The 26,431-nt window shown below is 42.4% G+C and overlaps 1 protein-coding gene across 1 annotated transcript in view; it reads right to left on the bottom strand.

The window, feature by feature from the left end:
- Nucleotides 1-23,326, bottom strand: part of LOC110986111 (putative G protein-coupled receptor CG31760) — a 36,827-nt gene extending 13,501 nt beyond the window's left edge. Inside the window, exons 1-4 of the mRNA XM_022247754.2 lie at nt 22,055-23,326; nt 13,450-13,582; nt 11,298-11,464; nt 5,597-5,768 (exon numbers count right to left, since the gene is read on the bottom strand). Coding sequence (XP_022103446.2) covers nt 5,597-5,768; nt 11,298-11,464; nt 13,450-13,582; nt 22,055-22,890 — 1,308 coding nt within the window. The 5' untranslated portion in view covers nt 22,891-23,326. The remainder of the gene's footprint in view (nt 1-5,596; nt 5,769-11,297; nt 11,465-13,449; nt 13,583-22,054) is intronic.
- Between the last annotated feature and the right edge of the window lie 3,105 nt (nt 23,327-26,431).

Below are 26,431 nucleotides of genomic sequence, written 5' to 3'. Positions count from 1 at the left end.
CACAGAGGCAAGACCTTTTAGTTTGATTTGATGGAGGGAGCAATAACTAAGCTTTAGAATAAACGTTGGCCCTCAATAGACACGAAATTAGATAATATAGTTTGAAATCGTGAACCATGAGCCTCCCGATACCCTCCATAATTTTAAAATGGAAATAGACACAAATCACAATCTTTGTGGACGCCTTGCCTGAGGACAACGAATACAAAAGAATGAATCTCGATAGAATTTTCACAAGATCAAATGTTTTGATTCTTTTGTCAGACAGGTCATGCAGGCGAAGATTACCTAAGCTTAAGCAGCAAGCTTCCACAAAGCGTATCCCCCCTCCCATTTAACCTCACCCCTTAAAAAGGTCATGGAAGGTTACATATAGAAATTTCCATTTTTTTCGCCCCTCCCCAAAACAGTTTGGTCTGATGAAAATCTGGTCCTGGATACGCCAATGAATATGGAAAGCTAGTTGTTATTCTACGGGCCTCGAGCTGGACCAAGAGTGGACGCAATTTAGCGACGGACTATGAAGCGTAAACACTGCAGTCGCATCACTACCAACAAAATAAACACGCCCGACCAACATTATTCTTTTCAACCAATGAGGGGGTGCTTCTGCTCAGAGCTTATAGTGTCTATCTGCAAGGTGGGCGTAGTGGTAGGTCAAATGACGAGTGCAGTGTCTCTTAATTACTTATAATATATTAGGTCAAAGTAGAGCAAATGTGAAGAACATGTTGTAGTTCAAAACTAATTATGAATTAACTAATGATGTCCTCTTTCTTATGACACCAAGACATCTAATTTACCGTCACTGATGACTAAGCACAAAGCACTTCAATCAACCATGTCAGAACTGGTCTTGCACCAGACTCACTGCAGCCTAACTGCAACAATTCCTAGCCCATTTCTCCTGGCAGACACATGCGGGTCGCAGACAACCCTGATGTTCTTCGTCAGCCTGAGCAACCCTTATTGAGATTCAAGCTTGTCCCCTCCCTTTGGTACTTTGGAATGTTTTTCCAAATTGTCGACTTAGTGGGAATGGCACGGTCAGGAAAACGCTGACCAAATGCATCTGCTGCTTGCTGGAGGCTTCCAGTCCTCAGCCACTTTGTTACCACAAACACACGCTGATCAGTTGTAAGCTGCATTTTACTGGTCTGAGAAAATGAACAACCTTTCCAATTTTTAAAGAGTGTGCAATGAAATAACCTGCTGAGGATTGCATAATTTAGAGTCCCAACAAAAGCCCTGTACTGGGCAGACAACGCTCTTTACCAAAACAACTATCTGGTGCAAGACCAGCTCTGACATGGTTGATTGAACTGCTTCGTGCTCATTAATCTGTGACAAAAAATTGGATTTCTTGGTGTCACAAGAAAGAGGACATCATTAGTCAATAAATGGTACTTGCCAATTTTCAAAAATATTAAGCCATGTCCAAGAAAAGAAGAAATTAATCTTTTTTTTTAATAACACACTGTATAGGTACCGGTAGCTAGCTGCGGTTTAACGTGTGCGATTAGCCTTGCAAATTTGGATGCTGAATATTTAAATTTTTGTCAGGCCGTTAGCAATGGTTTAGCATGTTTCAGCAGGAAACGCGAACAAAATGCAAATACATATCCTTGCTAAGCCCTTGTCGATCACGGTGTACTATTATACTTTTCAATGATTATCATTAATAAATCATTTTGCAGCAATTTATTTCAAATCAATGATTATTGCGTTAAATTCTAGATAAGTGAACAATTTTCGGTAACGAAGAGAAAAATCCCTTTACTGTACGTATTACTCCTGTTTGATTTGTGATTAGAGGGGGCATCGTTTAATTATTAACAAACACCCGGCAGAATTCTACCGGATTCATTACCCGCTACCGGTCCGCGTAATTTATTTTCCTAGGAGGGTCAGGGGCAATTATCATATGAGCGTGGTTAACTGCAAGCTCGATCAATTTAATGGACACTTAGAGAAACTAAGGCTAGAAGGTAAATTTCGGGCTTTACTTTCCTATCGTGAAGACATCCACTTACCAATTAATCCCCCGAAAAACTTCAAACATGTAGACTGGAACCCTTGCTTTGCCGCTAATAAGTTAAGCGCTCTTCTAACCACGGACCATTTACCCAGGGATGTGTAACCGCGAGCGGCCCAATGAAAACACATGTGCGACCTTGGTTCCCTGCGTGTTATGGATTGCTATTACCCCTACAGGCGCTCTCGTCTTTCTCGAAAAAAATCGCGACCACATGACACGAGTTGCAGCATGTAGGCCTACAGTGCAGGCGTGGTTATGCCAAGACGACGCGCCGACGCAGTGCTTAAATCTATTCGTTTTGACGAATAAATCTTCTTCATTTATCGACTTCAGGGGAAAACGAAGCTTTAGTGAGGCAAAATTCCCCAATTTTGAGGTACACTTGTCTCAGAATGTATAGGGTGAAATATCTTGAGCAGCATATTTTTTAGAAAGCGTGTACCCTGACTTAAAATATTACAAGAAAACAAAGTGGTGGACAGGAATATGTTTTATTATTAGAGAAAGTGTTACATAATCCAACTTAATTTCTGCTTTGATATTGTGCCAGCCGTAACACGCACTGAACGAACCATCTCTGAGCTTAAGTTGCACATCCCTGGGTAAATGGTCCGTGTTCTAACTGAGCCACCATGCAACTGACCAAGAAAGCAATTTTGTTGTATGTTATCTTCAAAAGTGTGCCCACCGCAATTATGATAATTGCCCCCAACCTTCCTACGAAAAACGCATGCGCAACGGTTCAGATACGCCCATTTATTATAATTACCCTAACCCTCCCAGGAAAACAAATTACGGTACCGGTCCCTACTTTCGGAGGACGTCTGTAAGACGTCTGGAGACTCCGTACGGGAACGGAACCATGTAGTCCATACGTACCGCCCACTGATCTCTGTACACGGGATAGGCAGCTCCGCTCTGCGAATTGAAGCAACGAGCGGCCATCTTAGGCTATTCAACACAATTGCATTTTCCAAATCACCAGCTTTACCGCCGTGCATGAATGCACTTTAATTAATGAATTGACTGAAGCTGGAGGCCATTGTATTGAATATCATAAGATGGCTGCGCGGTCACTTCAATTCACACAGGCAGTTAAGGCTGAGCTGCCTCTCCAGTCTATAGAGATCAGTGGTACCGCCGCTATCTATAGACTGGCCCCCTTACTAAAAGCGTTTTTGGCTTGTAGATGTACAAAGGACATAAGACAACCTCGTTTGTCTGGTTCCCAGATGTAAATGCATAATACAGAAACGACGTCATCTGAAAAAGAGTGCCTGACTAAATGCATGGGGGGCCAAGAGGGCCTTTACTGTACATATTACTCTACCATACCCACCTAAAGCAGGATTTCAGTCGATCAAACAAGTTTGGCAGCTTTTGAACCAAATACAAAAACTTTTGTTTTGCCGCGTGGGTCTTCGGTGACGCGTACGCTGACCAGAGACCGCTTCTTTCTGCTCCCTCAAGATGTGGATGCTAAAATATGTTTTTTTTTAATTGGCCTTAAGCTGAAGGTAATTTCAACGATCTGCGTTCGACATGGTGTAACGTATGGAAACGACAGCTTATTCGGCAACCCATTTTCGATATCCTTCCGATACCCCTTTCTAATTACTCTAAGACATGTCGATAACAGTATTTTTGAACAAAAATAGGCTTTCAGCCCATGATTTAAAAATTTCCCAATTCAGTAGAAGATGTAAAAGGTTATATCAGTGTAGGAAATCCACTTAAAGTTTACTAAAATTGTTGAAAAACATGCACTCACTCCAACTGAGTCCAAACTCTACAGTCTGCAGTTCCCAAGGAATTGTCATATTGCGAATTATCAATTTCGCTTGAAATCAAATCAGTGCTCTCGACCGTCCATACCGATGTATTTAGGGGCGCCTCTTTTTATACCGTGCCTAGTGCACATTGGTACGAGAATCCGCAGTCTTGGAAAATTGTGGCGATAGTGGCAGACCAAGGGCGAACCGTGCGACTCTAACGGAATGGCTTTTTAGAGTCTTTCCATCTTTGTGTGGTAAATTTGCGGAATTAGGATGTCACATATTACGTCTGTGTATCAATAGACGGATACTACAAGGCGCCAAAAGCTTTCCATGTATATGTACTTTTTATGGGTCCATTCCGTGTCAACATCCATTTGCACGTTTCAACCTCACCCCCCTTGTGCAATCTCGGTAAACACTCTCCGAAGCGTACGCACGCTCTTCACGCACGACCTCTGATTGAAAAGAGGGGCCATGTGGATTGAGTGAAATTTCCTGACTCTAATAGGTCAAGATTTCATTCGGGTTTCCAATGGAAGGGGCTCCTTTGAAAACCATTGCAACTTAGGGTGATAGTGATTTCTACGCTGAAACACCTAGTCCGTAGGTCCGCTCTTTCGGACTTTGGAAGGTACAGAGTTGAGCTGCACGGTAACGGAAGGACATCTTTTGCCACGATTATTGCGTTTCCGTAAAAGGGACGCCATCATTATGTCACTGTTGGTCGTTGGCAACTTATCGGCGATGCCTTCTGTGTATCTCTTTGGGTCTTTCTGCGTCTCTTTTTTCGATGAGGGGAATGGGCTTTGGAATTGCATACATAAAAGGAAGATTTTGTTATTATGGTTTCCATCCTAATGCTTGTCATTGCTTAGCTTATCCAGCCTAATATAAGAAGTTCACAGCTTCGTCATGAAAGGTAATAACATATTTGCTTTCCCGCGAGAGAATATTGAGACCCCCCCAGTTCTACCATTTCAAAATGGCGAACAAAACTTTCAATCCTCATAAAAAACACTCGTCACAAAAATCTGTGATCGTCCTTGTGCCTGAAATGTTATCACTATTAAAACGGTGCATGTGCAGGTTTTCATGAAGTGCATGTAGATCGAGAGTGCACTGCGCAGCAACGTAACACAATAAGCTATTTGCAAGTCAAATTTGAATAAAATGTGGTACACTGAGTTCTTTAAATTCACATGAACATAACAACTTGAATTTTCCATACTAAAACCACTGTTGCTATACCTCGTGATTGGGGGCAAGCTTTTGCTTAGTTACAAAAGAGACGCCTTGCAACAATACACTGTTCTCAATGGATAAGAACGGCACAAAGGAACGTGTCTATTCCAGAGATGGTGGTCGCTATGCAAAGGCTTGCCCCGAATCACAGGGTATAGTAACAGTGTCTTTAGTCTGGGGAACTCAAATTGTTACGTTTCTATGCTGTCAGATAACACAGTGTACCAGATTTTATTCAAATTTAACTCACAAGTGGCTTTTTGTCGCACAAAGCTCACGTAGAGTATGGTGCAAAGTTAAGGCGCCTTTTCATATCACATTAGATGCGTTTTCAGTGCCCCTCCTGTCCGCATGTGTCAGTTGTGGAGAGCGTTCATTCAAATTGAACCAGAATGAAACGCGGAAAACATGGTTATGGGACGGACCAAAAATGTGCATAATGGAAGGCGACCTTCATCCTAGTTTCGCGAAATCAGCTGTAGGGGCTGAGTACAGATTCCGCTGGCCCAAAGTGAAAAATGTCAGACCAGTGTCCCACCTTGTTGTCTCGATTGACCCAGGTGTAAATAATGAGCACCAGCAACACCAGGATACAGGCGCCTGTCAGAGCCAGAACGACGGTGGATAGCACGGCAGAAGGCTCCAGGAAACACGGAGTAGCATCCACGCATTCGTCACACTCTTTCATACATTTCAGACAGTTGAAGTCACTGGAAAAGCAAAAAAGGTTACAGCTATACACTGTGAAATCCTTTAAAAATCAGTGAAAGACCATCTAGACAGTTTGACTTGCATAAAACAGAACACTTCTTAAAAAAACAGTGGTGTTAAAGGGGGTGGGAGAATGAGGGCTTGGCCACCCCACTCGATGCCTTTGGCTTCCTGTCCCCCCCGCTCAAAAATCAGATCAGGAAAATCTGTGTTGAAAGTCCGTCTTGTCCTTCCAGAAAATAAGGTCCCCAAGTGCCCCCTGTAAAATGCACCCTATAGTTACGCCAATGAAAAAAGAGATAAAAATAAATGGAGGAAAGCCAGAAACGAATTTTCTTCGGAAAAAGGGGATTGAAACTGAAAATGGCACGTTAGTGTTAACCTGCAGACATGCGCTCAACTAGGTGTCGGTATCAATTAGATTAATCAGCTGACTTCACACATTATAACGGTACGTGGCTGTACTCTCACATACAGGTCCTAGCGCAATCAATGCCTCTAGAAATCCAGTTCGTAAATGTAACATCTTTGTGACTTGACCTTTAAAGATCTGGGTTATTTTGGCCCATCTCACAGCCGGGGGGAGGGGCCAAAGAACTCGGCTGTGCCTGGCTCGATTTTTTTAAAAAACTTTGCATCAAAAAGACGCTCCTTATCATTACAAACGTGAAGTTTGAACTCAATCAGAGTTATGGTATTGAGGCCTCCTTTTATTTTCTGCTGAAATTTCGCGGTTATCTAATCTTATCCTCGCCGAGCGGAACGAAAGAGGGCGTATTTTGGGTACTCACCGTATTGGCGTGCCATGAGGCGCGCAAGTATATGCGCGTTTGACGCCGAGCACGCTGAGTATGCGTAACGAATTTATTTTGGCACGTATGGTCTTTTCGTACACGCAGAACGCGTGCAAGAACCCGCTTTTAACCACCTGTCTTTCTTTTCGATTGGGGGTGCATTTCAGCTCCGGACGGATAGTACAGGTGACAGTGAAGCGACAACAAACGCGATACAGACCGAAGTGTTAGATTTAACGGGAGCTGGTGAAATGGTAACCACAACGCCGTGTATACCGATTCCAATACATGTCACAACCCTCCCCTAAATTTCGAAGAGACCTTTCGGTCATGGCCATAGCTTGGTCCTCAGAAAAACCCTTGAAAACTGTTCCGTTGTGTCAAATGCATAAAGCATATCCGGCCCGAGCTGAAGACTACCCCCAATCGGCGAAAGAAAGACAAGTGCTTAATACACACGGTTTTTTTGCACGCGTTCTGCGTGTGCGCAAAGACCATCCGGTTCGTAGGTGACTTCGTCACGAAGGCAGACGCGCCAGGATTTGCAGGCTCCCATTGGACGATCGCAGAAGTTGCGCGTTAACTTCCGGTTCCATGGTTCCACATAAATGGTGATCAATGCATGTGACTCTATGTGCAGTGCATGAGCAGTGGGCGTGGTTTAAACTGAAGTGACGTCACACTTACGAACCGGATACATGCCAAAATAAATTAGTTACGCGTATTCAGCGTGCTCTGCGTCAAATGCGCATATACTTGCGCGCCTCATGGCACGCCTATGCGGTGATTACCAAAATGAAAAGAAAAGAAAAGAGTACAAAAGAAAACAAAAGAAAACAAAAGAAAAGAAAACAAAAGAAGAGAAACCAAACCAACAAACACGCCCTTTTTTGTTCCACTCGGAGCGGAAAGGCACATTTTACTGTACACGTAGGTAGGCCTACTCTGTTTACAGCCGCCGTATAATTTGTTTCCTCTCAGCGGCTCACTCCAATTCACCATCCTTACAGACGAGTTGAGAGGACCAACATCTAAATGATGTATAGGGACACCTGCATGCGTTCCATCAGGCAAAGAAAATTAATTTCTCGGTAACAGTGCCTCTGCCGTACATCGTTCTCTTTACCCCAGACTTCCTGACGGTGAACTGCATGATTGCAGACCGCAGCATTAATTGCTCGGGCAATTGGCATCCATTTTGCAATCCAATTTAATTGGAGCATGTGCAAAAGGAGGAACGAGTAATAATAATGATCTTTCATGTGGGACAATTCAGGGGTGGGTGGAACTAAAGGTTTCAGGATGAGTAGGAACTCTGTAGGTTCGTGTAAAATATACTTGTGTATTTAGGAAGACTTCTGCAAAATGGAAGATTGTCAACATTTTTGCAAGAGATCGATGATCTATTTCGAGTTAGACTTCACGTAGAGTGACTCATTCCCGAGCTTCTCGTATGAAACTCTTCACTTCCAGCAAGCACACCATATCTGTCGGGTGGCTACAACACCATGTTAATAAACGGGTCCTGCCAACGCGAATAGCACACCTTTAAGTTGGAATACACGTATTTATAAAACAAACTTTAACGCAACAGACTTGAGCATGGAATTATGTAACCTGATCTTCATATGAACCGATGATCTTTTTCCAACAGAAAACTCAAGCTGAAAAAAACCACAAAGTGGAAAAATCCATCAAGGACATCCTCCATACTTGTTCTTTCCCGTCCCATCTACTTCACGCAAGCTAGCTCAACCGACTCCTTTTCACTTCTGTACCCACGACACAACGTCACACTGCTCAAGCGGCATCTTAACTCTAATGCCTGTTATAATGTATTACTGACATGCCTCCTGCAGTGGCATTTTGTTGTAACAAGCTTCGTTTATACACGAGAGTTGGTAGTCCGGTCAGGTGCTGCAGTGACTTCTGCAGAAACGCCATTAGCTTCTCGAATGCCGTGCCCTGCAGCCTTATATTATACACGATGCCCATCCCGAGTTCTCCGAACACAGTCATCATTAGTCACATACGCACTTCGCGCGCGGTGCTTCAGCCTAAGGGGGCATTGTTGCTAGGGAAAAGGACAATACTTCAGGCACAGAGTCCATACACTTTGAACCCACTTAAGGCTTTTGTCAACAACGTGCATTTTCCAGGGGTCAGTGATTGTTTCAAGTTAATTAGGGTTCTTTCACGAACTGGTATCTTAAACTGAAAGCGAGGCAACTTTGGGAACTTGTGGTTAGAATTGGAAGCAATAAATAATATTTCTGCACAAATTAATTGCTGTCTGATGAATTTCTGTTTCAGATTGAGAAGCCTAATTGTTTCAGTCACATTAAACAAATTGAAAGGGAGCTTGAGACGCAGTCAACAATTAGCACAATTTGCAAAATTGCTCCCTCGTCAACAGAGTGTCTGAGAGTAAATAAATGCAGGTAAATCAGTGAAGCAAAGACGTTAAGGTTGGGACTGCCTCGTTCTACAAGCGTCCTTTCGAAGGCTACATAGAGCCTGAAAGTAAAAGGTCACGCAGCAAGCTTCCGGAACCCTCACGCGGTCCTCCTGTGGGGATTTTACGTTGGGCCGTTCTATTACGTTCGGTAATTTTTAGAGAATAATTCGTAACTAAAACCACCCCATGAAACACTCATGTTTGAATTTCACCTTTGCCTTCTTTAAGTAATATTTAGGAAAAGTCACCTGGAGATGGGTAAAAAACGAATTTTATTAACGACCTTTCGGGTCCGGCGATGTCGCACCCAGGTCTCCTTGTTCATGCACGTTTGTTTTCACTCCCCGTGCTTATGTGAAAATGAGATTGTACAACGTTGCAAAGATTTACCTACTTGCAGTTGATGGGTTCCTGACTTCGTTGAAATGGCATCACGCAGTTGTTGTCAGCAAAGGTTAGATAAAAGATTAGAATCTTTCGTAATTGAAGTAAAATATTGCTTTAAGTTTATTACTTATAAATTATAATAACTTATAAATTTCATAATTGGCAGAATATTTCTCTTTTAGGTCAGATAATTTTTCAGTTTCTATAAATTGATATACTAGCAAATATTTTCCAAAGCCCCTTTTCAAAGTTGGATTTTTTAAGAAGTAACTGAACGGAAAAATATTACAATTATAAAATCTTTGCACGTTATTTTTCCTATCCAAGGGTTCCGGAAGCGCACCATCAGGGGTCAACTTTCAGGCTCTGTTATGAATGGGCTATTCGAAACCATATGAATTTAAAGATATTCTTTTTGAGTTCACAGTGATCAACACTACTCGAGGTTGAGCGAGGGTTATAGTCAGTCTGTCAAAGACAACAAATATATCATTTCAGACAAGCGACACCATAGGTCCGAAATTGTCTTTGCTATAAAGAGGGTATATGCTAGCGGCAATAGTTTTTGAAATGTAACGTTTGAGACATTTGCCGAGATTGATCACCAATTCGTTTGTTAAAAGGAGCAGATGGCGGAAGAAACGATCTTTCATTGCTGTATAATCACTTATTTCCCTTGCGCGTACAATGAAGTGGAGGAGCGCACGTTAGTGATTAGTTAGTAACTAAAAGGGCAGTTCTACGATAAACTGGCTTTACTTTTTACAGTATCAAAATAAAACTTGCGCTGTTTTTAAACATAAATATAGGTCGAATTAATTGTAGATTTTATCAAAGAATATATTTGGAACCAGTTACAAAACTTTGGAAAGGGAATTAAACAAATTACTTCTGAGGCCGATTTGCAATAAGGTTAATATCGGTAAACTGCATAAACAAACGAGGACATAAAGATTTAAATACCTCCTCATGCTGTGTATTGCTGGCGGAACGTTTGCTATTCCCTTGTGACATACAGGTGCTAGACACAGGCTACCGCAATCATTTTACAACTCAAGCCCCGGTCAAATGTTAAAGTCAAAATTCAGGTAACTCTCGTTACATTTTGTCCATACATGACCCTAAGGAAAAAAAAGCTTTTTTCCCCAATATGCAATCAGATCATGTACTTAAAGCCTATCGAAAACAGTTCATTGCTAAGTCACTTTTTCGTTGTGAAAATAATGTGCCAAAAGACCCAAATAACCATAAAGATCCATGATTTTTATTATTAAACACATTTTTTTACAAAAAACAAAAACAAAAACACAATTGCTTCTCAATGGCATACCCCCTCAGTTGAAATGTTTTTGTTCCATTCATTTTACTATTTTGGTTCTTGTAGTTCTGAAGATTTACTAAATCTATTCATTTTCAGGCCACGTCAGAGCCTCTGTGGAATTGAAAGTTTCATGCTTGTGGTTTGAATAGATCTGGATTTTGCAAGAAGTTTTGTTGCACTAGTAGGGGCCTAATGTTACAATGGATTGGCGTTCTATTAATTTGGAATAACGGTAGAATTAACAAGGAAAATCCTAATTATAGTACCTTACGGAACCGATACACATTGGGTGCACTCAGAGGGCTAATCAATGCAATAAATCAACATATTATAATTATTCATATTCTCAGTATTAACGCTAATGGCACATGCACTTTGATGTTTTGTTAGGACATGCATTTACTACGGTTTTGACTCATTTATCATATTTCAAATCGAAGTGTGAATGCTTACTGCATTTGTGTTGTTTTACAAGATTAGTAGCTTGGTCATTAGATTTTGGGGTGTCAAAGCAGATGCCAAGGCTTAGAATTAAAACTAATTAAAATTCAAAAATTTGTCCACATACCTGTCGTAGGTATTTTCGTAACCATGTACTTTCTTGCTGTATTCGGCTTCGATTTCGGTGCCATTGAATGCTTGATGAGGGTTCGAGGTGTCTGGAAAATAGTAGCCTTTCCGGCAAATACACTTATACGCACCCCTCTCGAAGCCAAGCCCAGAAATAGGACTACACTGGGATTAAAAACAGGATACAAAACAGAAATCATTAGTTGATGATGTCGTCCAGTGTATCCATTCGCACAAAACAACCTCATTTCCAAGAAAATACTCTATTATCCGCTCTGTATAACAGCCACAAATCATGACTAAATGCACAATATACCATATTGTTGAGAATTAGCTTTAAGAACCCCAAAAGGGTAAAGTTAATTTTTATTGAAAACGAGATCTGAGTTTACTTTACTCACACTACAAAAACTGTGGTGCCAATTTAACACCCAGGGTTTATCATAGGACTACACCAGACAGGGTTTGGTCCTCTAATAACACCCAGGATGTTAACTTACAACCAATTTAACACTACAGTTTTTTGCAGTGTAAAATTGCATTAGGACTGGCCGAAGGGAAATCGACTGATAGCATGCTAAAAAGACCAACTTCTAAGAAACTGCTCACACCTTTTATTGCCTAATTCATTTGTACAGTGCAACGCGTATGCGCCGATCTTTGCCATGGAGGCACGTCGGACAGGAAAAGAGAGCAATCGTGAATCAAATTAATGAGTTTCAGGCACCAATTTTAATGGCCAAAGTCCCATCTAGACAGAACAATAATTGGAAGTTCGCCCCAGCCTCTGAGGAGAGTAATCTTTATCACAGTCACGGCTGAGTACACACACCCAGATAACTATACTTACTGAAAAAGAGACCACGTAAACAAACAAAAATCTTTCAACAAGAACGTCACGTCCAGCTATAAATGGGTATCCCTAGGTCATGCACAGTGTTTAATCTAGGTTAGAGAGGAAAGCCTGATGTGTTGCTATTTTTTAGATTAAGGTCTTTAAATATTCCTTAATGGACGACACAGCGGTGGGATTTCAATTCCCTAAAGAAGAGTACAGTCGGTAATAACACCATGAATGTTTCATTTCCCCCTCCCCCCCAAAAAAAAACCCAACCAAAAAAACCCCAACCAATATTTTCATTCATGCGGGTTATTTTATTCAGACATTTAGTCAGACAAAATTTCCAGCAGTATTACAATTGCTAAGCGTTTGTGAACATCCAAGGGGTCCGGACTCGGTGCACCTATGCTCATGAAAGGGCGCATATAATGTGTTTTGACGCAATCTCGTCATTATTCCTTCACGTAATCTCCGTTTTCCATTTTTGCGCCTTTTTGACTTGGGCGCCAATGTCAATACGCACATCTTATTGCAAAGGTGTCGTGGCATTCAAGGCAGAAACTTCAATGTTGCAGCTATTTCTACACTAAAACCTTCCAGAATTCGGGCGATTCACAACAGTGCGCCTCCAAGAGTTTACAACGCGTTGACCAACCAAACAAATCTATCGACCCAGTGCGCGTTTGAAAAGGGCCAACAGATTTCGCGCATTGTGATTGGTCAACACGTTGCAAACTCTTGAAGGCGCAATATTGTGAAACGCCTGTATTTTGGATATTCTGCTGTCGTGTCCTCCCGGACACCTGACTTGTCACATCGTACATGTGGGATTGTGAAGCTGCTGGTGGCTATAACGTAGGCAAAGGTTAGCGTCCCTACGTCATGTGTACGTTGAACACTTAACAATGACACAAAAAACAGTTAAGATAATTATCGGTATGCAATGCCGTAATAGTTCCTATTTATGCTGCACGTACGGTTGTTGCCGTAGTCTCGATCCTGCACTGGCTGTGGGCTCCATTCCCCCCTCCAATATTTGTTACCAATTACAGCTTGCTTGATATGTAAATTCTGAGCATGGGGACACTGTCATTGCCTACGATAATGGCAGATTTATGTAAATTATACATAGTTATACATGTAAATAAACCGCAACTAATAGCCTCTTTTCGAACCTTACCTGAAAGTCACATTATTCTATTGGCTTCGGACCTCTTTTTTCATTTTTCCTACCCCCTTTGGGGTCATGGGGATTCGATTGGGGGTGTTCCACCTCCCCCTCCTTCGTTACGTCCCGGAGCATACTCACGTAAGTGGTGTCTTTACACAGATGTGTGTCCACGAATGGATCGAAGACGGTTTGGTCATCGGAGTTACTGTCGTTCTTTGGACATTGGTTGATGTCTAGGCTACTTAATGCTATGTCAATCGTCGTCACACCTCTGCAGTGAAATATTGTACAAAGAAAGAAAAGAACAGATAATACCAGAGTCTTAAGAAATCCTTCAAAGCTCCACTTTTTTTCAAAGCTAAATGGAAATTTCGAACGACCCGTGATACAGCGTAGTGTCACAACATCGACAAACTGCAAAGTTGTGAATGAAATACACTTTTGGGGAAATTTATGATTACGTTAGAGAAATCATATTGGCCTGTACTGGCCTGTATTGGCCTGTACTGCCCTGAAATTCCCTTTTGGTATTTCCTGCAGTCCAGGTTCCTTGGTACTAGTTCATCTGGTTCCAAAGGCACCCGTATCGATTTTAAATCGATCACTGTCGAGTGGGTGCTACTGTATAATGGGATATGGTGGCCAAAGGCCGCTAGCGCTCGGAGGGACCACATTATACCAGTTTCTCCTCGCAGCGAATTGATAGGCAGAAATGCGAGCTCCCCTCCGACAGCAAATGGGGGGGGGTCGGGGGAGAAGAACGATAGCTTTCATGGCGTTCGCTGACTGCTTGGGGAATGCTCACCCATAAGTTCATGGAATATGTGAAAAGACATTGAGTGTTGCAATTAGGAGCCTTAGGCTCCTTCCAATCTCGCCAAAGACACCTGCTAATACGGCTTCATATCCCCGTTGCACAGCGTGTCGTCACATGGCGTTGTTCTATAAACTGTGCATGTCCTTTCAAATGACTTCAGGGCGTCAGGATAAAACTTGTGCTACCTCAGGACGAAATATTTCTCGACATTCCGCAGGAATATGCTTGTATATATGTTCTGCGCAAGCAAGCCAAGCGTTCACATAGTCTACACGCCCTTAATGTTGTTCTCGTGAGTGTTCCATCCCTGATCAGCAGATTCAATCCTGAAAGAACTGGGGGACTCCACCCTCTCGACATTTTTTTCCAACATCTCGGCAGTGCATTTTATTTAGGAGCTTAGCCCTTATAAGTATTCTGAGTAACTATTTGCAGTCATTTTGATACCAATTTTGTGAAAATTGATAACAACAACGACGACGACGACCTTCTTGCGAAGCACAATTTTTTTTCCTGAGACAGGACAGCCAAAAATGTATAGGCCTACTTTTTCCACTGTGGTGCTCAATGCATGCGGGCTGGCACGCATGCTGACTTGAATTTCAAAGGACTGCATCAAAAAACTATTCCTTTGATTGACTTAAATTCGGCTCTGTAATGATATATGAATGTTTTTGCATGCCTGCCCAGGTTCAAAACATCAAGCACAGTACAGCTGAGTTCTTGAGAAGCGGAAACCGCCCCACCCGGCTGTGAGAGAGGCAAAAATAAACCAGCTCTTTATAAACGATTTGTTGCAAAGAGTCTGTTTACCGTGGAGACAGTGTCAAGATAAAGAAGGCACATGTTTCAAATTACAACCCCACAATTTATCAGTTCAGCAACTGCAGGAAGTAAACACAGCGTGGTTGCTGGACGAGTTACCAGCCAAAGCGAACGAAATAGAATTGCTATCCAAAATCTCATGCCGCCTGTTCCTTCCCTGGAGATGCTTAGACAAATAAAAAAATTAGATTAAAAGCCAAGAAGAAAAAAAAGTCAATATTTCATTTAAAAAGCCATGATCATAAGTATTAAATTCCCCGTCGTGCAGGCAGCCGCGGCTCATACCAAGGCCAAGGCCTGCATGTCAATGTGAGTGCTATTGGGCGGCTCTTACCTCTAAGGTTCTGAAGTACGTGTATACCGTTATTGCTTATGGATGCAGAGTGATAGCGATGTGATTAGAGCTGTGTATTTATGAGTAAAAAGGACACCTGATACCCTAATAAAGAAAGTGGTGGTCCCATTATAGGACCTCATTTCAGGATTCCCGGGGGGAATTAAAAGAGGCAACGTGCGCGTGAAAAACCCACCCTATTTCGTCTTTTCTGGAACACTCCTTTAAACTTTCCACACTCAAAAGACATTTTGAGTTAGTGCTGAATGGAGGCGAAAGGATTAGCATCAACAGTTACAAAGAAAATTTTTCAGTTACAAAAAATTGAAACTATTCTTTGTCACAGACTGAGAGTTTAGCAGACATGTTTTCCCGTAAAGGTTACCCTACTCCAATGCACCGCCCTAAATAGCAAAGTAACGACGCCGATAGAAGACAAAAAGGGGAGCTGACTAAAGCAATCGACAAATAATTTACAATGGGAACAAATATGGTTGCGCGATTATGCTTCTGTGTCTTTATTTTTTTTTTTACATTTTACTTTTAAGACCTTCAGAGCATCAGTATTCCAACCATCAGCGTATCCCCCAGCTTTTATTGCAACACTATTTTGTGTCAAAATTAAAATGGCTGATATACCGCACCGCTCATGCTCAACTGTGTCGTAATCGAACAATTTCCTTTCCTTACTATGTTCATTGCTTTTAAAATGATAAATGTAAGAGACGCCTTTTAAGAGGATAGCAAGCATCCAGGCGCGTATATGTGATTGAGCAGAATCCAAGGCACCACTATTTTGCTGGTAGCAACGCGCCTGTAACGCGCATTTCCTAGTTGTCTGTGAACCAGGAAAGGGCAGTTCCGACCAAAGCAGTCGCCCTTGCTAGGGAAGTTGCGCCCTCTATTGGTCCAGCTTGGGGCTTATTGATCAAAGAGGATTAAACAAAGCCAAGGTCTTTTGGGAAGAAAGCGCGCACGTGTGTCAGTGTACGGCTGCGCTGAAAGAACAGACTATCTTGCGCGGGCGCAGCTGTATCCGAATAGTCTCGTGCTGAGTATGCGCTGTTGGAATACCGAACTTGTAATTGTTGGTCATTGTAATGCGCGCGTACCACCTATCTACCAGCGTTGAGCAACCGCAGTAATGGATTGTCGAATTACACTGTGTTACGACGGTCGCAGGACGGACGCAAACATTATCAAATTAAGCTAAACTCCAAACGCCCTCAAGGTTTCATACGGAGCCAAGGTCAAAACCTTTTCCCTTCAGAAAATGCCGAGTTCAACGTCAAGCTTAAACGGAATGCCCTATCTTGCTGGCAGTTCTTGTCCTGTTGGCGCAGAATGTAGCCCTTCGGTTGCTTTGTCGGTCGATAATTCGATACCGGATGCTTCACATAACTTGCACTTGCCCAATTAAAGGGTGCACCGTCTGGTTGAAAAGACCGAATCGCGTTACCATATCGCTTGTTCGAAAACAGGAAATTTGTCGTCGACACTGGATCTTTTTTCTTTGTAACAAGCATCCAGACCCAACTACGATAAATCAAACTGTATTCAAAGGTGTCATATCCAGCAGTGGCACGAGAGAATGGCGACTTGGAATATGAGAGTCAACAATGAAATAAGTCTGCTTTGTCGAGGTTTTGAAAACCACCCAATCATTTATAACAGGTTAGGTTTGGTAATGTTCTGAAATCACAGGGAAAAGAGATTCTCTGATTTATCATTTATTCGTTTTCTTTCGGAAAACCAATTGTAACCTGTTTGGGGTCATTATTGCGACTGAAGACATTAGTCGCATTTCAAGCAGTAGCTACGAAATTTACAATAGCCCTGAGTCGGTGAAAGCACAGTCGTTACAAAATTTGACAAAGACAAATTAGACTGTGGCATCGTGGTTTAAATACGGTTGTTCCCTCAATACTAGGCTACGATACCACATATTTCAAGTGCTTCATAATAATACAGAAAAAGAACAAGGAGTAATGTGTAGTCTATATTTCAGGTGTAAAGGAAATTACCTGTATTTACGGGATATTGCACAGAATAAAAAGGGACTGTTTCTCTCCTGCTCTTTCATTGTTTTTTTCAAATTGTTCATTAATTAATTCAAAATGATTTGAGACCAATGTTGCAAAATGAAAGGGTAGTTTAGGATTTAGGTTTTGAGTCACTCTTTAGAATATTCACCCGTTAAAAAGGGATAGCTCGAAGAAGCAGAGAAAAGAGGCGATTCGTTCCCCTTCTTGAATTGTTTGTGACAAATTAAGCAAGCAAGCAAGTAAGCGACTGCATGAGGTGAAGAAATCCCAAAACTCAAGTGTATCGTAATTTTTGCGTTTCCAGGACCCCGAGGGGCAACCTTTGGCTCCTACCTAGGAACCATACGCAGCTGCGACATTACTGCTGGGGTTTATTCAAACATTTCCGTTAGTTTCTATGGACAGCGTGTGGCATCGAAAACGGTGTGTAATTAAATAGAGGTGTATTTAGCAAATTGGTGGCCCAGAGGCAGTATGACTGCGAATCAGGATATTGACTAGATCGTCACAAAAGGTGCTGTCTGGCATTACAAGGCAGGGATGGGGGCAAGGGTCGAAACACCTCAGCTCCGAACCCCCCCTCCAGGAGGGGGATGGGAAAATAATAAAAATAACTAAACTAAGTGCACAAAAACCATCGTAAACAATGTATGGCATGCATAATGTTTCATCATCATTTCTGCTTGTCCACAAAAATGAGATATTAAAAAATCTCCGGTCTGACCCCTCCCGGGCAAATTCTGGATCCGCCCCTGATTGCGGTTACAAAATATCACGAAATCGCCACAAAATTGTCACAGATCATGATATTAAAAAGGGTTTCGAGAAGTATGAAAGGTATTATCAAGAGAAGCACATTGCCTCGTAATAAATTAGTCTTTGTCGGCCTTGATATCTCATAGCACCCTGACAACAGGACCAACCACTTAATTAACAGCAGAGCTACTGGTAAATTACGTGCCGAGACTCATACTGGCAACTGTCGCTGCTGTCTCAGCGAGACATGGGTTAAAGCAATTACAGGAAATCGATTTTTATACAGTCGGCAAGGACCCCATCGCTGACAAATTTACATTCTCAGGAACAATCCATCCTCAAGCCTATGAAAAGGGACCTCGGCCCCAGAGCCAAATCCCTAGCCATCCGAACACGTTGTCATCCCGCATGTGAAATAGCCCAGAAATTAGTGGTGGACACAAGGAGGTGGGGCTTAGATGATGTGAGCCTCCCCTAGAGGTTACTGTTTTTTTCTTTCTGAAAAGCGGAGATGTCATATAAACCTACATGTTAAACTACTACATAGCTCTGATATAGCCATCAATCGAAGTCCCCTGTAGCGTAGCGGGAGGGGGCGAGGAGGGCTTGAGCATGAGCTATTTTGGGGGTAGATTCCGGGACGACCCTCCCGTCCCCGTCCCCCCACGACAAATGGGTGCACCACTGCTAAAAATGGATCGACTCAATTTAGTTTTCCTTTTACGAACCAGCAGTGGTTTGGGAGTGACTTTACCTCAGTTTCCTCACACTTCTGACACCTAACCTCCTCTCAATTTCCCCTCCCAACTGATGAGCAAAACACGGTGATAGTGTGTGGAGTTCAATCCTCGACAGGTTCTACTGTTGTTCCCAAATAGGGGATTATGTTTGGCTTTATGCCGTCTTTCAGAAGGATGCCATAAAGGTCATGCAGGATTTTTTTTTGGGGGGGGGGCGTTGGTGAACCAAGAACTTTTTTCCAAGGGAAGATCTTTTTTTTGGGGGGGGGGGACACTCATTTGCAACTAACTGATAAACCTTGCGGTCGCCAAATGGACTGCAGTGGTATGGCAGCTTTTAAAAAAAATTAATAAAGGTGATACAGCCGAAACTGCTTGGAAAAGACGTATTCCTCATTCAACTCACCTACTTTGAGCCCGTGCAGGCACCGTTATGTGCACTCTAAAAACACCTGGTTCAAACTGACCCGAAATGTGGGTCTCATGGGGCCTGACCCTTTTCCGGGTCAAATTATGACCCCCATTTGGGTCAAATTATAACCCCTGTTTGGGTCATAATGTGACCCGGAAAGGGGTCAGGACCCATGGGACCCAGATTCCGGATCAGTATGACCCAGGTGTATTTAGAGTGGGGGAGTAACCCAGAGATTTTCATCACTTTCAAAAATAAAAGTTTTCTTTCAGTTCCTCTCTTTTCCCTTTATAATATTTCGGTTTTCTCGGTGGGGGGGGGGGCGCTCCGGTATCTTGTCCCCTCTCGCCACACCCATGTTCCCCACCGATCCGGCTTCCTAATTACAGGCAAAGACTGTCACGCAACGGCAAGCGTGGTCTGGCAATGTCAGCAACACCGACGCAAGGAAGTGCGCAACGGATGTGGGAAAGGACATTTGATAATTTTCAAAACGTAACTTCTGTACGAAAACAACACTTGAAAAACTATGCCTCAACATGACTCTAACTTGAACCCAACCAACCCAGCCTAGACAAACTAGTTCCAAGCCAACCCAACACAACCAAACCAAACCAAACCTATAAACTGATTCAGTTCATCCCTGACACGTCGAGCAGAAGCTAATTCGAAGCACAGATGTTTGCACTCAGGAACGACAGGGCCAGCAGGAATATTTACCGGACGTAATCGACAGATCTCAAATGGCTGGTCCTTTTTTCTTGATCAATATATCCCCCTGACATTTACCGATAAGATCTTAATTTTCTCGTCATCCAACATCTCATCTCAAGCAATGGATATAATCTTGAATCCTGGATAGAGCCATTCTCATTGAAATAAAACAATTAGGCATTGAAAAAGTGCCCTTAAAGTACTCATAAACAGAAATGCCATAGGGAATTCAGCGAAGCACGCAAAAAGGCATTCAAGGGTCAACTGGCTCACTTGTAACCGTGGTAACAATTTGTTGAAGGCTCGCTAATAAATTAATTATGGCTATATGTGTACAAAAACTAACTTGCTACTATTTGCGTAGATGAACATAGACGGTATACGTATTAGCCGAAATGGGTATAATTAGGGAAGTAGTAATTGTTGCCGACGTTTTGTTCAAAACGACAAAACCACACTTATCGCACTCTAGAATCAGACAGACATCAGTAGCAGGCTGACAGTACTCGAAGTGGACGTTTTCGTCTCAAGTTACTATTGGGGTAGGGGACAATTAGAAATTGTGAGAATGCAGGGTATAATGCGGCTCTGAAATATTGGGTGGTTATACCGCTTTTTTATACAGTTATTTCCAAAACCTATACGTGTGTATGCATGAGCATATTGATGTGAAGTGCATTTTATGCATATTGCTTATTGTACGTGAGATAAAACAACCACATAAAGTCGTGATTTAACCACACAATTTTTGGAGCCGCTAAGGTGTACCATTTAAGCTAGGAAAGATACGTTAAGTGGAAATGTCGTTTCTGTAACGGTAAAACCTCTGGGAATATTGGTATTTGAAGATTTTGCCTGTAATTTAACCGATTCTTACAGGACACCGACGTATTTGTAAAATTTAACAAAAATTAAAAATCAAGAATTTAGAAGGCAAGTCTGAGGAAAATTGGGTCTGTGACCGATGCGGATCTTCTGTTTTTAGTAGAGGCAAAGATTTGAATTAGTTCCTTTGTAACTCTGCTGGAAAATCGAAAGTGAGCCGATGACTCTTGCTAGAATCCAGCCAGACGAAAATAGCCTTTACGTCGTCTGTCATTTGCCGGGATTTTGTCGTTGCCGCCTGCAAATCCGCACTTCCTGTTCGGCGCAAGTGCTTCGTGAAGGAGCATTGTAAACGGATTTTGTATATAGTTAGTTTGTAATCATTCCAGAATTTCAAATGGGGGGGGGAGGCAGGGGGGTTTCGCTGGGGGCGGGACGTGCATTTACACCACTGCAACTATTCAATGAACTGCAGCTCTGAACCACTTTAGTTTCATAACCAGAACACTTTCCAGCTACAGCAAACTGCAGCTGCATTCCAAGTGATCGCACTACGAAGTAGACGAGATTACTAATACACCACGGAAGGAAAGTGTCGGAATTTCACACCCGTCTCTTTTTCTGACCATTGTCTTCAACACCATCCATCTAAGAAAACTTTCTTCCATTCCTGAATACTCAGTCAGAACGAGACATCTTTTGTTAGACTCTCTCGGACTGAAATTTTTGGGGGGACATGACGGGTAATGAGCCTTCATGTCCATGACGTGTACATTTTTTTTGCGGGTCTCGTAAAACTGTATAAGTACACTTCGTTTCTTGTTTCTGATGAGGATCTCCCTTTGTACAAAACTGAGTCAAGCTCTGTGTGCTTCATTTTTTTGCCCGGCAATTCCCGTGTTTTGTTTCGAAGCACTCGAGTTCGTGTCTGGCTCTTACCTTTGTTTCTCTTATATCACGATGTGTTGATGAGGAAAACTACCCACACATTCTCGTTACTTTTTTCTGAATACCACTCCGCAAATATAATAAAAATCCGACGCTAGATCCTTTTGCACTTTTAAATAAACAACAAATGAAATAATTACAAACATAAGATGACATGATGCAAAAGGTTTGGCAAAACTCGGCAGACTAGAATGGATCAAGACAAAAAAAGGTTTACAGGTACCGAATGATAAAAGTTCTTAAACTTGTTATAGAAAATTGAAGAGACAGCCGCTAAAATAAACCAGGCTGGCCGTAGTATGCATTAATTATATATATAATACTCACGCGAAAGTAAGCCGTTGGGAAGAGATATCTGAAGAGACATTTGCTGAGTCTCGTCGAGCGGGTAGAAAGAATGGCATTGAGAAAGTAACCATCCAAACATTGCCCCCGCCGCAGTCGAAGTACGGTTTGGTCCAGTAGCCATCACCGAGAGTAAGCCTCGCCATAGACGTAGCGTTTGACGAAAGGCTTCCGTGAAAAGTGTAGTTGGAATCCAAGGACTCGTCCTTGAAGTTCTGGAACGGAATGTAAAACCAGTCGGTGGAATTGGTGCGGTAGTCGTAGCCGATGGACAGGTCCTTGACTTCGGTGCCGTCGGCGGCCTGGAAAGCGTACGGGGAGAAGACTTCATAGTCACGGTAGAGGAGGTAATCAAAGGCTATGGCCGAGCCGAAGACGTTGGGGTAGTTGTCCACGTTAGCTCTGACTATGGAATAGGGGAGTTGCTCGTCCTCCTCGCCCGCGCCGAAGATGTGATCCCCAGTCCGTGAGAGGGATGTCAGTAGGTTGGCTGAGTGGACGGCCACGGCAGCTTGCTCGGACCATCTGTCCTGGTCGTATTCAAGATTGAGGGTAGGCCCGAAGGAGCAATTACCTTCTCCCTGGCTTGCGATCTCCTGGACATATTCCAATGCTTCGGTCACTCCGCTCATGTCTGGGCGCTCGCGACTTCGAACCACCGTAAGGATTTGTAAACACAAGATAGCAACCCGTAATCTTTGCCGCGGGGAGGAACAGGCGGTCATCTTAACATCCATCCACAGAACAACACAACTCGGACCAAGGTATTTCCCGACATCTAGCTCACTAAATTCGTGTCGCCTTTGGAATCTTTCCATGCGACGTCACCATCATGAACGCCACCACTACTATCATAACCGGATTCCTAACACATTCAGTAATACCGGTAGGTTTGGGCCTCATGAAAGTAATTTGCATGATCTGCACGATACGCTCCGTGCATTCGGGCGCATGTATAGCTTTCCGTCCATAAAACTTTTATGACGGTATATTTACCCAATGTAAATGATTACATACAACGAAGAAATATTTCAATGGCACCAAGTGCCATATGCTGTTTACTACAGTGGTGTCACAATGACGCACGTTGGTGTCCTGCGCTCTTCTGTGAACTGGTTAATTTACCGAGACGCGCATGCAGGCTGATAATTTATTAAAATCTAAAATGTAGTGATGTCTTGATGTCTCTCTCCTCGACACGCCAAAACACTTATGGGAGCGGGTGTATTTGCATACAGCACTAGTAATGACGCAAACTGCTAACCAGTGCAGACCAACCAACACTTGGCTCAGTTAGTTGCATTATGTGCGCCCAATGCATAATTATAATTTATTGATCTTCACCGATTACTAAAACATAATAATCATGTCCAAACTATTCAACCCCCAAGTGATACATCTGAAAACAGCTGGCATGTGTGCGCATAGTCTGGAAGATTTGTCTCCAAGGGCGACCTAGTTTTGGGTTTTAATATAAATAGAATTATACTGTTATCGTTGATATTATTTATAGAAATGTATAATGAAAGCAAGGGTTCCTTAGAAACGTCCACGACAATGTGGTTCAAGAAGAGCTTGTAAAACGCCTCCGAAGAGAAGCCAACGAAGATACGTTTGGTGCACGTGGAGCCTGAAGTCCAACGCTACAGGGAGACCCTTGCATCATCCATGCTCCATGAGTTCTGCAGCACCCGGGGAAGGGGAGACTTGAAGACGAGGGCGGCATCAAGTAGGTGCTCAATGAAATAAGTTTACCAGATAAAGAACAAAGTAGTGGATGTAAAAACCCTTGGATACCTTTGCCAGCTTAGATGGGGATCGAACCCGGGTATGAACTACTGTTGATATACGAACCATCACATGGCCGTGCTATTTAAATTCGGCAATGCAGCTACCGTTAATGTGACCTGCGCGTAAGAATTTGTACCAGGGTTTTCTCACAGTATACTGAAAGCTTTGAAAATCTCGAAATTAAAGTGTCTTATACATTTATTTGGTGGGGGCTCACTGCTCTCTATTTTTAGACCATTCGTGATAACATTTTAGTTAAAATATGATTAATGTATTGAATGTGTGTGCCACTTGTTCCCCATGTAATGGCTTGTCCTATCTGAGGCGTCAGTGGAAACAATTTGTTATGGATATGCAACTGAGAGAGCAACTCCCGTCATGGACATTTCCTGACGAAGTCAACCTTGCCTTGCAACAGTCGGGCGGCTGATGGCTTTGCACTGTGATTGGCTACTTCGCGAACGACTTCCGACCGCGAGGTTATCACTTTCTGGTGGAACGTTACACGAAGGTTTTCGTTCGCCTAAGATAAAAACATTGCCTCGGTAGGATCACGGTAAAGCACATTTTCACTAAGAATCACTGATCACATGTCTTTTGGCGATATATTTCAAATCATTTGTTATCTTGATCAATTTTGGATGAACTAATAAAGTGTCGTGAGAATTTTACTGATGAGGAATTAAGATAAAAATCTCGAATTTATAACCGCCACATTGAGCCATCTGGTGCGCCTGGCAGAAATTTACCCACAACGTTCTCTGTGCGTCTTCAGCTGCGGCCCCGTGTGACGTATTTCCTTCACCAAAAGGCCACCGGCCCTTCTCAGCGCCCTGGTCGGGAGCTTGTCGACGAACAAAGTTGCCGCTAAAGTTGGGGCAGGGGGAAGCCTCGTGGGATGATTATTGACTTTGGTGTGAAGAAGAAGGCATAAACATGTGTAGGCTTATGCCTTGATTGAGAGACAAAAAGTCGCTGACAGAGTAGGCTTACGTTACTTCTTAAAAGTGGAGCTTCTTGAACTCAATCCTCACAACAATGAGAACCATTACAGGATCGAGGGGAGGACAAGAGTGGTCCCCAACCAGAGCAAAATATTGTCTGTTCTTTAAAAATGAAGAGAAAATTTATTCTTTTTTTGGGGGGTTACTATATAAATTATATCATTTCCATTCCAGAGCCTAGAATTTAGCGGCACCCTCAGAACTGACAAAAAGTTTACATAAATTTCCAAATTCTTGGCTTAGCAAAAGAGTTTCAGCTCTCTGAAAGTTTGGATTAGGATCAACCCTTTAACGAAACTAACGGAAATGCAGGTGATTCACGATAGTGAGCCTCCAGGAGTTTGCAACGCGTTGGCTAATCAAAATGCACAAAATCTGTCGACCCTTTCCAAACACGCATTGGGTCGACAGATTTCGCACATTATGATTGGCCAACACGGGAGTTGCAGACTCTTGGAGGCGCATTATTGCGAAATGCCCGTACAAATAAAGTTTCCCTGCTACACGTTTCATTTTAATTTATTAATCTTTCGAAAATACTAACTGTTCCTGTACATTTTGGTAATTCCTTTTGCGCTATTATTACACAGCACTAAAAACTGGACATATTTCTTCAACTAGTCAGACTTCATACCGAATACAGCGCGAGGTGGATCACACAGGCAATTAGGCTTAGTTCTCGTCATCACACTGCAAAAACTACGGTGTTAAAAGTAACACCGCGTGTGCTACTTTTAACACTTTAGAAGTGTTATCAGAAGACTACATCCGTGGGTGTTAAAACTTATTAACACCCAAGTTTGGTGTTACATTACCACCAACTAGTGTTGATTAGGTTACACTATGGGGTGTTTATTTAACGCTCTCTGTGTGTCATTTATGCCTTACACATAGTGGTTTAGACTGGCACCAAATTTGGATGTCGACATTTTGACACTGATTGGGTGTTAAAATTGATTTACGGCACTGAAATAAAACTTGAGTAAGCAACGTATGTATTTGTCTCTCGTTTTTATTGAACTGGAAATCAAGTAAAGCAGGGTCTGCATTGCTATATGGTTTAGTGTTGGATCAGATTTACTTACAAACTCATTTATACCCGGTCGCTTTTAATGAGTTCCCATTATGTAGTGTTCAAAGCCAACCCAAATCAAGGAATTGCGCTATGTGTTGTAAAACTTGTTGGGATTCTGAAAACAAAATTACAAATTCTTACTTCATCTTGTCAATTTGACTTACTACTTTGCCCTTTGCATTGTCAGATAAAGTATTAAAGCTACATTGCTAGCACCATAGTTCACACAAACAAACACTTCATTCTGAAATAGGTAACATCAACATTAATTCAACAGTAATCGATTCAAATTCCACCAACTACACAACCTTTACTTTACAAAGGTTGTACAGACGAATGAGTGAAAACAGCTGAATGCAACTCAATCTGCTAAGAGTTTCCAGACTAGCCTTTGGTAATTATGTCGAATGACGGAAGCTCGGCCTGTTTTCGACTTCTCCCGCAGTCAATATGGATTTTAATTTGTCGCATCAAGGTCTGAGTGTGTAT

The sequence above is a fragment of the Acanthaster planci genome, linkage group LG06, assembly GCF_054643075.1.
Source record: "Acanthaster planci isolate LZ-2023a linkage group LG06, COTS_SCS, whole genome shotgun sequence".
Taxonomy (NCBI): Eukaryota; Metazoa; Echinodermata; class Asteroidea; order Valvatida; family Acanthasteridae; genus Acanthaster; species Acanthaster planci.
The sequence above is the reverse complement of the archived record's forward strand: the minus strand, read 5'-3'. Positions and strand labels throughout refer to the sequence as shown.